This window comes from Elephas maximus, chromosome 6 (genome assembly GCF_024166365.1).
Source record: "Elephas maximus indicus isolate mEleMax1 chromosome 6, mEleMax1 primary haplotype, whole genome shotgun sequence".
NCBI classification, from domain to species: Eukaryota; Metazoa; Chordata; class Mammalia; order Proboscidea; family Elephantidae; genus Elephas; species Elephas maximus.
Genome location: NC_064824.1, coordinates 142,743,787 through 142,759,196, shown reverse-complemented (window position 1 = coordinate 142,759,196; position 15,410 = coordinate 142,743,787). Strand labels below are relative to the sequence as shown.

The 15,410-nt window shown below is 44.9% G+C and overlaps 1 protein-coding gene across 14 annotated transcripts in view; it reads left to right on the top strand.

Annotated features, from left to right (window-relative positions):
- The window catches only part of KIF1A (kinesin family member 1A), a 100,782-nt gene that overhangs the window by 22,335 nt on the left and 63,037 nt on the right, over positions 1 to 15,410 (top strand). For all 14 annotated transcript variants that reach the window (XM_049888632.1, XM_049888645.1, XM_049888644.1 and 11 more), the window contains exon 2: positions 11,337 to 11,501. In XM_049888632.1, the coding sequence (XP_049744589.1) occupies positions 11,396 to 11,501 (106 nt within the window). In that variant the 5' untranslated portion in view covers positions 11,337 to 11,395. The remainder of the gene's footprint in view (positions 1 to 11,336; positions 11,502 to 15,410) is intronic.

Below are 15,410 nucleotides of genomic sequence, written 5' to 3'. Positions count from 1 at the left end.
GTCTCTGGTTCATGTGGCCCTTTCTGTCTCTTGGGCTCTTAGTTGTCGTGTGGCCTTGGTGTTCTTCATTTTCCTTTGATCCAGGTGGGTTGAGGCCAATTGATGCATCTTAGATGGCCGCTTGTTAGCATTTAAGACCCCAGACGCCACATTTCAAAGTGGGACGCAGAATGATTTCATAATAGAATTATTTTGCCAATTGACTTAGAAGTCCCCGCAAACCATGTTCCCCAGACCCCTGCCCTTGCTCCGCTGACCTTTGAAGCATTCATTTTATCCCGGAAACTTCTTTGCTTTTGGTCCGGTCCAATTGAGCTGACCTCCCATGTATTGAGTGTTGTCTTTCCCTTCACCTAAAGCATTTCTTATCTACTGATTAATCAATAAAAAACTTTCTCCCACCCTCCCTCCCTCCCCACCTCGTAACCACAAAAGTATGTGTTCTTCTCAGGTTTACTATTACTCAAGATCTTATAATAGTGGTCTTATACAATATTTGTCCTTTTGCCTCTAATTTCCCTCAGCATAATGCCTTCCAGGTTCCTCCATGTTATGAAATGTTTCACAGATTCGTCACTGTTCTTTATCGATGCGTAGTATTCCATTGTGTGAATATACCACAATTTATTTACCCATTCATCCGTTGATGGACACCTTGGTTGCTTCCAACTTTTTGCTATTGTAAACAGAGCTGCAATAAACATGGGTGTGCATATATCTGTTTGTATGAAGGCTCTTGTATCTCTAGGGTATATTCCCAGGAGTGGGATTTCTGAGTTGTATGGTAGATCTATTTCTAACTGTTTAAGATAACGCCAGATAGATTTCCAAAGTGGTTGTACCATTTTACATTCCCACCAGCAGTGTATAAGAGTTCCAATCTCTCCGCAGCCTCTCCAACATTTATTATTTTGTCTTTTTTGGATTAATGCCAGCCTTGTTGGTGTGAGATGGAATCTCATCGTAGTTTTAATTTGCATTTCTCTAATGGCTAATGATCGTGAGCATTTTCTCATGTGTCTGTTGGCTGCCTGAATATCTTCTTTAGTGAAATGTGTGTTCATATCCTTTGCCCACTTTTTGATTGGGTTGTTTGTCTTTTTGTGGTTGAGTTTTGACAGAATCATGTAGATTTTAGAGATCAGGCGCTGGTCGGAGATGTCATAGCTGAAAATTCTTTCCCAGTCTGTAGGTGGTCTTTTTACTCTTTTGGTGAAGTCTTTAGATGAGCATAGGTGTTTGATTTTTAGGAGCTCCCAGTTATCGGGTTTCTCTTCATCATTTTTGGTAATGTTTTGTATTCTGTTTATGCCTTGTATTAGGGCTCCTGGGGTTTTCCCAATTTTTTCTTCCATGATCTTTATCGTTTTAGTCTTTATGTTTAGGTCTTTGATCCCCTTGGAGTTAGTTTTTGTGCATGGTGTAAGGTATAGGTCCTGTTTAATTTTTTTGCAAATGAATATCCAGTTATGCCAGCGCCATTTGTTAAAAAGGCTTTCTTTTCCCCAATTAATTGACACTGGTCCTTTGTCAAATATCAGCTGCTCATACGTGGATGGATCTATGTCTGGGTTCTCAATTCTGTTCCATTGGTCTATGTGCCTGTTGTTGTACCAGTACCAGGCTGTTTTGACTACTGTGGCTGTATAATAGGTTCTGAAATCAGGTAAAGTGAGGCCTCCCACTTTCCTCTTCTTTTTCAGTAGTGCTTTGCTTATCCGGGGCTTCTTTCCCTTCCATATGAAATTGGTGATTTGTTTCTCTATCCCCTTAAAATATGACTTTGGAATTTGGATCGGAAGTGCGTTAAATGTATAGATGGCTTTTGGTAGAATAGACATTTTTACTATGTTAAGTCTTCCTATCCATGAGCAAAGTATGTTTTTCCACTTAAGTATGTCCTTTTGAATTTCTTGTAGTAGAGCTTTGTAGTTTTCTTTGTATAGGTCTTTTACATCCTTGGTAAGATTTATTCCTAAGTATCTTATCTTCTTGGGGGCTACTGTGAATGGTATTGATTTGGTGATTTCCTCTTCGGTGTTCTTTTTGTTGATGTAGAGGAACCCAAGTGATTTTTGTATGTTTATTTTATAACCTGAGACTCTGCCAAACTCTTCTGTTAGTTTCAGTAGTTTTCTGGAGGATTCCTTAGGGTTTTCTGTGTATATAATCATGTCATCTGCAAATAGTGATAACTTTACTTCTTCCTTGCCAATCCGGATACCTTTTATTTCTTTGTCTAGCCTAATTGCCCTGGCTAGGACTTCCAGCACGATGTTGAATAAGAGCGGTGATAAAGGGCATCCTTGTCTGGTTCCCGTTCTCAAGGGAAATGCTTTCAGGTTCTCTCCATTTAGAGTGATATTGGCTGTTGGCTTTGCATAGATGCCCTTTATTATGTTGAGGAATTTTCCTTCAATTCCTATTTTGGTAAGAGTTTTTATCATAAATGGGTGTTGAACTTTGTCAAATGCCTTTTCTGCATCAATTGATAAGATCATGTGGTTTTTGTCTTTTGTTTTATTTATGTGATGGATTACATTAATGGTTTTTCTGATATTAAACCAGCCTTGCATATCTGGTATAAATCCCACTTGATCATGGTGAATTATTTTTTTGATGTGTTGTTGGATTCTATTGGCTAGAATTTTGTTGAGGATTTTTGCATCTATGTTCATGAGGGATATAGGTCTATAATTTTCTTTTTTTGTAATATCTTTACCTGGTTTTGGTATCAGGGAGATGGTGGCTTCATAGAATGAGTTGGGTAGTATTCCGTCATTTTCTATGCTTTGGAATACCTTCAGAAGTAGTGGTGTTAACTCTTCTCTGAAAGTTTGGTAGAACTCTGCAGTGAAGCCATCCGGGCCAGGGCTTTTTTTTGTTGGGAGTTTTTTGATTACCATTTCAATCTCTTTTTTTGTTATGGGTCTATTTAGTTGTTCTACTTCTGAATGTGTTAGTTTAGGTAGGTAGTGTTTTTCCAGGAATTCATCCATTTCTTCTAGGTTTTCAAATTTGTTGGAGTACAATTTTTCATAATAATCTGAAATGATTCTTTTAATTTCATTTGGTTCTGTTGTGATGTGGTCCTTCTCGTTTCTTATTCGGGTTATTTGTTTCCTTTCCTGTATTTCTTTAGTCAGTCTAGCCAATGGTTTATCAATTTTGTTAATTTTTTCAAAGAACCAGCTTTTGGCTTTGTTAATTCTTTCAATTGTTTTTCTGTTCTCTAATTCATTTAGTTCAGCTCTAATTTTTATTATTTGTTTTCTTCTGGTGCCTGATGGATTCTTTTGTTGCTCACTTTCTATTTGTTCAAGTTGTAGGGACAGTTCTCTGATTTTGGCTCTTCTTTTTGTATGTGTGCATTTATTGATATAAATTGGCCTCTGAGCACTGCTTTTGCTGTGTCCCAGAGGTTTTGATAGGAAGTATTTTCATTCTCGTTGCTTTCTAAGAATTTCCTTATTCCCTCCTTGATGTCTTCTATAACCCAGTCTTTTTTTCAGGAGGGTATTGTTCATTTTCCAAGTATTTGATTTCTTTTCCCTAGTTTTTCTGTTACTGATCTCTAGGTTTATTGCCTTGTGGTCTGAGAAGATGCTTTGTAATATTTCGATGTTTTGGACTCTGCAAAGGTTTGTTTTATGACCTAATATGTGGTCTATTCTAGAGAATGTTCCATGTGCGCTAGAAAAAAAAGTATATTTTGCAGCAGTTGGGTGGAGAGTTCTGTATAAGTCAATGAGGTCAAGTTGGTTGATTGTTGTAATTAGATCTTCCGTGTCTGTATTGAGCTTCTTACTGGATGTCCTGTCCTTCTCCGAAAGTGGTGTGTTGAAGTCTCCTACTATAATTGTGGAGGTATCTATCTCACTTTTCAATTCTGTTAAAATTTGATTTATGTATCTTGCAGCCCTGTCATTGGGTGCATAAATATTTAATATGGTTATGTCTTCTTGATCAATTGCCCCTTTTATCATTATATAGTGTCCTTCTTTATTCTTTGTGGTGGATTTAAGTCTAAAGTCTATTTTGTCAGAAATTAATATTGCTACTCCTCTTCTTTTTTGCTTATCGTTTGCTTGATATATTTTTTTCCCATCCTTTGAGTTTTAGTTTGTTTGTGTCTCTAAGTCTAAGGTGTGTCTCTTGTAGGCAGCATATAGATGGATCGTGTTTCTTTATCCAGTCTGTGACTCTCTGTCTCTTTATTGGTGCATTTAGTCCATTTACATTCAGCGTAATTATAGATAAATAAGTTTTTAGTGCTGTCATTTTGATGCCTTTTTATGTGTGTTGTTGACAATTTCATTTTTCCACATACTTTTTTGTGCTGAGGCGTTTTTCTTAGTAAATTGTGAGATCCTCATTTTCATAGTGTTTGACTTTATGTTAGTTGAGTCGTTACGTTTTTCTTGGCTTTTATCTTGAGTTATAGAGTTGTTATACCTTTTTGTGGTTACCTTATTATTTACCCCTATTTTTCTAAGTAAAAATCTAACTTGTATTGTTCTATATCGCCTTGTATCACTCTCCATATGGCAGTTCAATGCCTCCTGTATTTAGTCCCTCTTTTTGATTATTTTGATCTTTTACCTATTGACTTCCATGATTCCCTGTTATGTGTATATTTTTTTTAATTACTCTTAATTTGTTTGTTTTTGTGATTTCCCTATTTGAGTTGATATCAGAACGTTCTGTTCTGTGACCTTGTGTTGTGCTGATATCTATATTATTGGTTCTCTGACCAAACAATATCCTTTAGTATTTCTTGTAGCTTTGGTTTGGTTTTTGCAAATTCTCTAAACTTGTGTTTATCTGTAAATAGCTTAATTTCGCCTTCATATTTCAGAGAGAGTTTTGCTGGATATATGATCCTTGGCTGGCAGTTTTTCTCCTTCAGTGTTCTGTATATGTCGTCCCATTCCCTTCTTGCCTGCATGGTTTCTGCTGAGTAGTCTGAACTTACTCTTATTGATTCTCCCTTGAAGGAAACCTTTCTTTTCTCCCTGGCTGCTTTTAAAATTTTCTGTTTATCTTTGGTTTTGGCGAGTTTGATGATAATATGTCTTGGTGTTTTTCTTTTTGGGTCAATCTTAAATGGGGTTCGATGAGCATCTTGGATAGATATCCTTTCGTCTTTCATGATGTCAGGGAAGTTTTGTGTCAGGAGTTCTTCAACTATTTTCTCTGTGTTTTCTGTCCCCCCTCCCTGTTCTGGGACTCCAATCACCTGCAGGTTATCCTTCTTGATAGAGTCCCACATGATTCTTAGGGTTTCTTCATTTTTTTTAATTCTTTTATCTGATTTTTTTTCAGCTATGTTGGTGTTAATTCCCTGGTCCTCCAGATGTCCCAGTCTGCATTCTAATTGCTCGAGTCTGCTCCTCTGACTTCCTATTGCGTTGTCTAATTCTGTTATTTTATTGTTAATCTTTTGGATTTCTATATGCTGTCTCTCTATGGATTCTTGCAACTTATTAATTTTTCCACTATGTTCTTGAATAATCTTTTTGAGTTCTTCAACAGTTTTATCAGTGTGTTCCTTGGCTTGTTCTGCAGTTTGCCTTATTTCATTTGTGATGTCTTGAAGCATTCTGTAAATTAGTTTTTTATATTCTGTATCTGATAATTCCAGGATTGTATCTTCATTTGGGAAAGATTTTGATTCTTTGGGGGGTTGGAGAAGCTGTCATGGTCTGCTTCTTTAAGTGGTTTGATATGGATTGTTGTCTCCGAGCCATCACTGGGAAACTAGTTTTTCCAGAAAATCCGCCGCGTCCAGTCCAGATCCCGGCGGGACGGTTCCCCGGCTGGGACGCTGCTCTCCCCGTTCCAAGACCAGTCACTACCCCCCGGGGACTTCTCCTACCGGCTGCGTCCCACGCCGCCCGCGGAACTGGCTGGTCCCCCTCCCGGGGTTAGTTCAGGGGGGTGGAGCAGCTCTCTGCGCTTGTGCCGTACCTGACTGGTACGCTGGCTCCAGGCTCTGGAAACAATCGCTGCTTCCCCGTATTAGTTCGTTCTCCGTCTCTAAATCTGTGTTTGTTGTTCAGGGTTTGTAGATTGTTATGTATGTGATCGATTCACTTGTTTTTCCGTGTCTTTGTTGTAAGAGGGATCCGAGGTAGCATCTGCCTAGTCCGCCATCTTGGCTCCGCCCCCCCTCATTGTAGTTTTGATTTGCATTTCTCTGATGACTAATGATCGAGAACATTTCCTCAAGTGTCTGTTAGCCACCTGAATGTCTTCTTTGGTGAAGTGTCTGTTAATATCCTTTGCCCATTTTTTTTAATTGAAATTATTTGTCTTTTTGTTACTGAGGAGTGTTGAAGTATTCTATAGATTTTAGAGATTAGGCCCTTGTCAGATATGTCATAGCCAATTTTTTTTTTTTTTCCCCAGTCTGTAGATTCTCTTTTTACTCTTTTGGTAGAGCCTTTTGATGAGTATGTGTTTTAATTTTTAGGAAAGTTTTTTTACTTTTTTTTTCCCATTACCTAGTTTATCTTTTGGTGTTTGTGCATTGTTTGTAATGCCTAGTAATTTTTGATTTAGTGTCAGGCATTGTCTATTAAAACATTGCAGAGGCTACAGATCATGTTGAACTCCAGCAGAGATGATTTGCTTTTTTTTTAGGTAGAGCAAGGGCTGATTATTAATTCAGAGACTAAGCTCAGTCAGGTTGGGGTTGCAGTTTGGATAAGAGTTCTTCTGTTTATGAGTCTCCCCTGGCTTTAGGTTGTATCTTCTAGGGTTCTCAGACCCTGGTATGATCAGAGGCCCCTCTTCCTGGTGGATCTTGAACTCTGGCTTTTGTCTTCTTAGCACCTGAGATTCCAGAAGACTTGGCTCTGATTTTCAGAGCCTTTTTGTCTCAGAATTTGGCAAATGTATTAAGGGAAAAATTGATCATTTTGGGGGGCTTAGTTTGCCACCTCTCCCTTCTCCTGGGATCTTGGTCTGTCAAGTTTGTTTCCCTAGACCAGAAGCTCTCTGCAGGTTCTCTGTCTCTCAGCAACAGCTCTCTGCCTGGGAAAACTCCAGATTTCCAGCCTCTTGCTCTGTGACCAGTGTACAAACTCTCCCAGGAAGAAAGTGCTGTGGAATGTTGTCTCCTGTCTTGGCAGCCCCCCTTCTCTGGAATCTTGGCCTGCTATTCCTGATTGCTTCAATAGCTCTTTGATTATTTTAAATAGATCATTTTTCACAGCTTTTCTGCTTGTGGATGGTGGGAGAATTGGTTTGCTGCCAGCCTTTCCACCCTGCCCCCCACCAGAAGTCCTCCTGACCTTTTTATGCTTTGTTTTAATGCCTGTTCTCTGCCCTGGAGCCATTAGCACAATTTCCTGTATTTTTTTGTAAGGCTTTTGAAGAGAAGGTTCTAGCTTTGTTTTTCAGTGGGCTAGCCAGTTGCCCCAATACCAGCCTTACTTGATTATTTGAAATGCTGCCTGATAGTGTTTTGGATTTGTGTGTGTGTGTGTTTGTCTGTTTTTGTACATGCTTAGTCTTTTTCATTGCTCTCTCTGTTCCTGTGTTATTACTAGACTTTGGAACTTATTTTAGCTTTGTAATATGTATGATAGCGGGTAGGGGAAGTTTCCCTTCTTTTTCAAAATTCTCTTGGCTTCTCAAATTCCACTGAAAATCCTGTTGAAATATTTTATTTATTGGGACTGCATTTAATTTAAGTAGCTAAATTCGTGAGAACTGAAAATTCTGCAATATCTGATTGAGCATCTGCTTATAAATATTTTCTTCATTTCTAATAACTTCCCATTTCAGTACATAGAGTTGCTTACAGGATATAAACTTTTTTTTTTTTTAAGACAAAAAGCTTGCTGCTAAATGCTTGTTGAAAGTCTTGTTCCAGTTTGCATCCCCAGCAGGAATTCACTAGCTTACCTTTCTCTTTCCATCTCAGCCTTAGTGTTCTAAGCCTTATTCCAGTTTCACAGAATCTCAGAGGGCCACGTCCCTTCATTCTGCTCCCGGTGGTCATTAATGGATCTACAAATGTCAACCCATAATGGAAAAGCACTCAGGATGTTTGGATGTGGATGCGTTTTGTGGCTGTTAGGGGCTGTGGTGGCATGGCTGGGCATGATTCCAGCCATCTGGAATTCTGCCCCCACCCCCCTCCTAAACTTGTTGGCCCTCAGTTGTAGGGTGGTCTGGTGCTTCCCTCTCTCTGCCCGGGGCCTCTGGAGGATCTAGGCTTACCTGAGGGCCAGTCCTTCTCCTCCATGTCCAGCCTGCTTGGCGGAGTTCTCGGGAACCAAGGCGCTGGCCTCAGGCATGATTTGGGAGTTTAGAGCTTGCACCCTGCCTCAGTTCCAGGCCTTGCTGTGCCCCCTTCTCTGTCTGCAGAGATGGGTTGGGGGCTCTGCAGCCCCTCATGCTTTGATCCTGGAGTCCTGGAGGGCATGCTCAGAGGTCCTCAGTCACTCAGTCTTCACAGATGAGAGGTTGGGACACTACAGGAGGGCCCCTTGCCCAGATTCTCCCAAGAGCAGGCAGTGTGGGGAGGGTGAGGCAGAAGCTTCCTTTCTAGGAGAGGGATTCTATGGAATCTCAGAGTGGGAGGGTCTCGGAGGCTGCGCCTGTCTCAGTCTCCCAGGGCGGCCCTAACAAAATACCACAAAGTAGGTGGCTGTAAGAACAGACATGTATTGTTTCACAGTTCTGGAGGTTTGGGGCCTGAATTCAGGGTGTTAGCAGGGCTACGCTCTCTCTGCTCCAGGGAAAGATCCTTCTTTTTCTCTCCTGGCTTCTGGTAGCCCCAGGCATTCCTCGGCTTGTAGATAGATACGTCTTCACAGGGCGTCCTTTCTCTATCTGTCTCTCTGTGTCTTCTAAGAACATCACTCAGATTAGATCAGGGCCCACCCTACTCCAATATGACCTCAGGTTAACTGATAACGTCTTCAAAGCCCCTATTTTCAAAGAAGGCCACATTCACAAGTACGGGGGTTAAGATCTCGACATATCTTTTTGGGGGACACAATTCAACTCATAACAGCCCCACCCCAGCCTTTGCTCTACTCGAACGCCTCACTGCCTTGTGGGCATCCGAGTCCATTTTAGACAGCAATGCATGGAGGTCCAGACTCCTCTTCACCGCAGGCTCAACTCTGTTTCCTGGGGCTTCTGGCTATTCCCATAGCTGGCAACTCTCCCATCCTACCCTGACCTTTCCCTTTCCTCTGTTACCAGTATTCCCATTCTTCAGCTCCAAAGCCTTCAGTGGGTCAGTGGGTGTCCAGCTGGTCAGCTCCGTCATGTCCTCTGGGAATGACCTCGTAAACTCACCAGAACAGCCAGCGACTGTGTCATCATTACTCTTTCGGGATTTTCACCAGCCTTCCTCAGGGTCCCGGGAATGCTGTCATTTCACTGAGGCCTGGGGGGCTAAGTCACATAGCTGAGGTCAAGGCAGGACCAGGACTGGGTAAGTTCACATCATGCACACATTGCTATTTCTTCTTTTTTCAATTTTGGATTTGTATCTAGAGTCTTCCACTATTACAGATTCAGCTCTTCTGTACCACACCTCTACCAGCGCCCCTTCTCCGCCACCACACATGACTTTCTCTCCTCCTCCTCGCCACTATATTTCTTTTGTTGTTGTTGAATAAATATTCCATATTACAGTACTGGGACTAGGTACATATTCTTCTCTACGTGCCTAAATGTGTACTATGATTATGTTTTCTGTCTTACAGAACATCTTCTCTGGAATCAATGATAAATGATGCAGCCTTTTTCCTATCGTTTTCCTTGGGTCCACTGCTAATTCCTCACCAAGCCCTCAGACAGACCCTTCCAGACAGTAAAGCCATCACTGGCCCTGTCTTCTCTCCCTGTGGGATCCCCTCCATGGATCTCCACGTCCTCCTCTGAGGAGGGACGTCACCCTTGGGGCAACCTCAGTGTCCTTCTGGCTGGGGTCCCACACATCTTCCTCTCTCCTCTTAACCCCTCAGCTGCCAAAGCGCACATTCCAATGTCTTCCTAGGAGTGCACAGGAAGTAAAACCTTATGTCTAAAAGGCCCTCGTTCTACTCATACTGGATCAGGAGTTTGACTGAGCATAGAATTCAGGGTAAAAATGACTTTCCTCAGACTTTGGAGGCTTCAGATTGTCTAGCGTGTGTTGCTGGTGATTTACCTGATGCCGTTCTGATCCTCGACCCTTCGAGATTTCTCTCTGCAAGCTCCTCTTTAGCCTTGGGGTTCTGATCTTTCACAACAGTTTCCGTTGGTGTGGGTCTTTTTTTATATTTACCAGGGTCAGCAGACCCTTTTTAATTTGAAAAGTCATGACCTTTAGTCCACAGAAATTTTCTTGAATTTTTTCTTTAATAGTTTTTTTCATTGATTCTCTGTTTTCTTTTCTCTACTTTCATGTTTCTTTGGTTTTATTTTTTAACCTTTTTATTAACTCATAAAATTTCTGTTTTCATATTTTTAATTCCTGAAAATCTCTTACTCTTTAAAAGTTTTTTTTAATGGCATCCTGCACTCATGCACAGGTTTAGTAGCTGTTGTTTTCTTTTGGAGGATATTAATTCTTCTGACCCCTGCCTTGTTTCTTTTGTGTTCCCTTTAGTCTCTGTGTTTCTAGTTAGAGCATTTCATCAGAGATCTACTGATCTACACCCGTCTGTCCACATTTAAGAAGGAGAGAGTGAACTCTTGAACAGAAACCCTGTGGCCTGGTGGGGTTGTTGCCTGACTGTCTTCATCTGTCCATGTTTACTTCTGTCCTGGTCTGGTTCTGTCCTGGTTAGCCCCCTGCTCCTGGCAGTTGGCTCACTGAAGGAGGCTAGGGGCAGCTGCTCAGCCTTTGGCGTGCACCTCAGCACCCGCTTCTCAATAGAGAGGCTTTAAGCCCACCTTCTGCTAGCCCTTGAAGCTTCATTGCCTATTGGGGGCAGTGTTCTAATATTGAGGGACAGAGTGGGGACCTGGGCTTCAACCCTCCTTATGCTGACTCTCCACGAACAGCATTTTCAGTCCCCCCCAGAGGCTGGCCTCAGAGGCACTTGGAGTCTCTGGGTTCTGTAGAGCATATTGGCCTATCTCCTGCATTGAGTTTTAGCTTTCCCAGATTTCTAAATCATGTCCCACAGTCCCCATCACTTCCCATGCTCTGAATTCTGTGATATTTCTCATCCTCTCCATCCTGACGGACTTGTACCTGGTGGAGGTGTTCTTTGGGGGGGGTTCGGAAAGGAGGGAAAAAGAACCTGTGTACTCTATTGGCCGCTGAACACTTGTTCTGCTTTCTTAGATGTTATTTCTAATTTCCCTCTCTGACCCAGGTGTCTCCTGCCCTCGCAAGGCCTCACTGCTGCAGGAGTGACCGACAGAGGCCGCAGCGATGGCTGGGGCCTCGGTGAAGGTGGCGGTGCGTGTCCGCCCCTTCAACTCCAGAGAGATGAGCCGTGACTCAAAGTGCATCATCCAGATGTCCGGGAGCACCACCAGTGAGTACCACGAGACACAAAGGGGCCATCACCCCTGCCTTGCACACTCAAGATGGTTGTGCGTGTTTTGGGTCCATGTAGATAGAACAGCGTCTGGTTATCTACCTACTACTGCTGGGTAACCGTCTACCCAGAGCATGAGCCTCAGCCCATGAACTCATCGTGCTCTTGTTGTCTGTGGCTGGCTGAGCTTAGCTGGGCAGTTGTGCTGGAGCCTCTCAGGTAGATCAGTCCTCTGACTGCCTCATCCTCAAGTATCAGGGAACAACAGGCCCCACCCATGCACAGGTGCTCTGCAGTGGCATGCTCTGCCTGCCTATTGTTGCAGGTTTGCAGGGAGGGGTTGCCAAGGGCAGAGGGCACTTAATCCTGATGGCCCTGCCTCCTAGGGGTTGATCTCCTAGTATGATGGGGGGAAGACTTGGGGGGCCCTGGGGCTTCTTCAGGGCCTGTGGGAGTGGGGTCTGGGCTGGGCAGTGGTTGTTCTGGAAGCCTAGGGACCTCGGTGGGCCTTTATCGGAGACTCTCCTTAAATTCAGGGTATGGCGAGCTCGTGGGGTTGATGTTTGGCATGGTACTCAGTGCATACCTTGGGGCTTGTTGTTGCGGTTGTGAAAGGGCGCCTCATTTGGCCCCCAGAAGCAGGCACTGAGACTATGGTTTGAGTGCCAGGAGTGGATGTGGGTGCCAGTCAGGTTAGGGAGGTGGGGGGGGCGAGGTTGATGAGGGGGTGTGGATGAGTGGTCACTGTTGTGGGCAGTGGGCTCAGCCCTTCTGGAGTCCTCTAGCATGCAGAATGTGCTCCCAAAGTGTCCTCTCGAGGAGCCAGGACGCTGGGCTGTTTGTCCAGAAACTCCTGCCATGTTGTTGGGGGTTGATCCAGGGTACTGACTTTCTAGCAGTTCTGGCCTGTCCCACCTGTGCCCAGAGAAAGCTTTGAGGGGGTAAGCCATCAACTGTGCAGAAACTGTGTCCCCCAGATGCAGCTCTGACCCCCGTGTGGAAATCGTGACTCCTGGATGAGAAGGTGTTCTGTGGGTGGGAACTGTGACCTCCTGGTTGTTACTGTGAACCCTGGTGGGAACTGTGATCCCCAGGTAGGAACTGTAACCTTTGGTGGGCAGAGGGCATATGGGCAAGGTACCAACAGGACTTCAGAAATGGCCATGGGAAACCTCACCCACCCCAGGGCCAGAGCATGAGAGGAAATAGGTAACTCCAATTCGTGGCTCAGTTTCAGCAAGAACCACAAGAACCAAATCCTACCAGAACTACCAACCTCTGCTGGAACTGCCAAATCCTATCCAAACTACCAAACCCCACCAGAACCACCAAGCCCCACCAAGACCACCAAGTCCCACCAGGACCACCAAACCCCACCAGGGCCACCAAACTCCACCAGGACTATGAAACCCCACCAGGATTGCCAAACTCCACCAGGACCACCAAACCCCACTAGGACCACCAAACTCCACCAGGACCACCAAGCCCTACCAGGACCATCAAGCCCCACCAAGGCCACCAAGCCCCACCAGGACTCCCAGGCCCCACCAGGACCACCAGACCCCACCAGGGTCACTGGACCCCACCAGGACCACCCAGCCCCACCAGGTCCACCAAGCCCCACCAGGTCCACCAACCCCCATCAGGATCACCAAGCCCCACCAGGACCACCAAACCGCACCAAGACCACCAAGCCCCACCAGGACCACCAAACCCCACCAGGATCACCAAGCCCCACCAGGACCACCAAACTCCACCAGGACCACCAAACCCCACTGGGACCACTAAGCCCTACTGGAAACCTGAAAAATGAACAGAAAGAACAAAAAAATCAGAGGCAGAAATCATCTTTCCTGGCGCTCAGGGTGGCCCAACATCAGGCCACAAACTGAGTTCAGGGCTGGGCGAAGGCGCGAGGAACGGGTGTCACAGAGTGAGAGACAGATGCTCTTGGGGGCTGCATGGCCCTGCTGGGAGGGGCCGAGGGAGCATGGGCACCCTCTTGAAGCCTCTGACCTGCCCTGTAGAGAAACTGTGTGGACAAACACCCCATTTTGCCTTTCTCTGGCAGGCTCCAGAAGCAGGAAGGTCGAGTTTGGGAGGCAAGTCACCTTTGCTGAGCCCCATCCGTGGGGCGAAGAGCTGCTGAGCCAAGGGCAGTGCTACATGGCCGAGGCTGTCCACAAAGCTCCCTCCAGAGGGACACCACACACCCCTGATTCAGAGACCAGCCTCAGGCTGTGGCTGCCCCCTCCCATCATCCTGCCCTCTCCTCAGGCCCGAGCAAATGCTGAACAAACACCACGCTGAATTTGTGGGCAGCCACAGCTTCTTTGGCCAGCTGTGGTTTTAAACTAGAATTTCAATGCAGGCAGGATGTGCCCTATACAGGGAAGCTACCCTGCTTCGGACATTTGGGGTACCCTGAAGGTGTTGGAGTTTTGGGATTTCTCCTGTGTACCAGCAACCTCTGCTCCCTGAATACGTTCTCAGCAGAAGGTCCACATGGGTCCACGGAGTCAGGTGGGGACTCAAGGAGTACCCCCTCCACACTATTTTTGACCAGTAGGCAGGTCCTGAAAGAACTGTCCTTACTCAAAGATGAGTAAGAAACTTAGCCAAACCACATGTGCACCAGGATTGGAGCAAAGTTCTGCCACAAAGTTCTGCCAGGAAAGTGGACTACAGAAGCAGGAGGGAGTACAAGTCAAGTGTGTGCTCTCCAGGGAACGGAGACACTCTTTGGAAGATACTGCTTCTCATGCTCCAGGAAATCAAAGTGCTCGCGGCTCCACAAAATAAGAGCCAGGGCAACAGGGCGAGAGCAGCACTTGGCCCCACTGCTCCCACAGGTGTGCCAGGAGCCAGCAGTGCCATGTGCCTGTGACACCAGGGTCTGGATACAAGAGCTGAGTGGGCAAATCCGGCATTGGGGAGGGTGGCAGGAGACAGGGACCCCTGTTGCTGGGGGCAGCCTGGGGTGGGTGTCGGATGTGGCTATGCCAGGCCCTGCCAGGCCACTTGTAGGAAATGAGACGCAGAAGACGGTCAAGCACGTGTTCACAGATGTGCATTTGAGAATGTTCTCCTCAGACCTGTTTTTATCAAGCCAGGGGAAGCCATTTGGCTGTCCACCAGTGGGAGCTGGTTACAGTACATACGGTGTATCGCAGCAATGGACTTTGGTGACTGTCAAAATGAGGGTAGCTTTGTGTTTATGATCTTGGGAAAATGAGGAAGAGGGCCATAGAACAGCATGGAGAACACCCATTAAATTTCTTCATACGCACTGGGCGTGTGTGTGTGAGTGTGTGTCTGTGAGAATGCGTGTGAGTGTGTGTGAGAATGAATGTGTGAGTGTGTATGCATGTGTGTGTGCAAGGATACATATGAGTGTGTGTGAGAGTGAGTGAGGGTGTGTATGTAAGAATGCATATAAGAGAGTGTGTGTGGGAGTATGTGTGAGAGAGTAAAAGTGTGTGTGTGAGACAGTATGTGTGACAGAGTGAGTGAAAGTGTGTGTGAGAGAGTGTGTGTGAGTGAAGGCGAGAGGGAGTGAGAGTGCACGTGTGCGGGAGTGAATGTGTGAGAGTGAGAGTGTGAGAGACAGTGAGCGTGTTAGAGTGTGTACATGTGTGAGTGTGTATGTGAGAGAGTGTGTATGTGAGTATGAGAAAGTAAGTAAAACAGCGTGTGAGGGACCGTATGTGAGAGTGTGTGTGTAAGAGATTGTATTATGTGTGTGAGGGAGAGTGTGCAGGTACGTGAATGTGTTAGTGTGTATGTGTGTGGGAGTGAATGTGTGAGAATGAGTGTATCAGAGACAGTATGTGTGTGAGTATATGAGAGCGTGTGAGGTGTGAGAGTGAGTGTAAAAGACAGTGAGAGTATGTGTGAGAATGTATG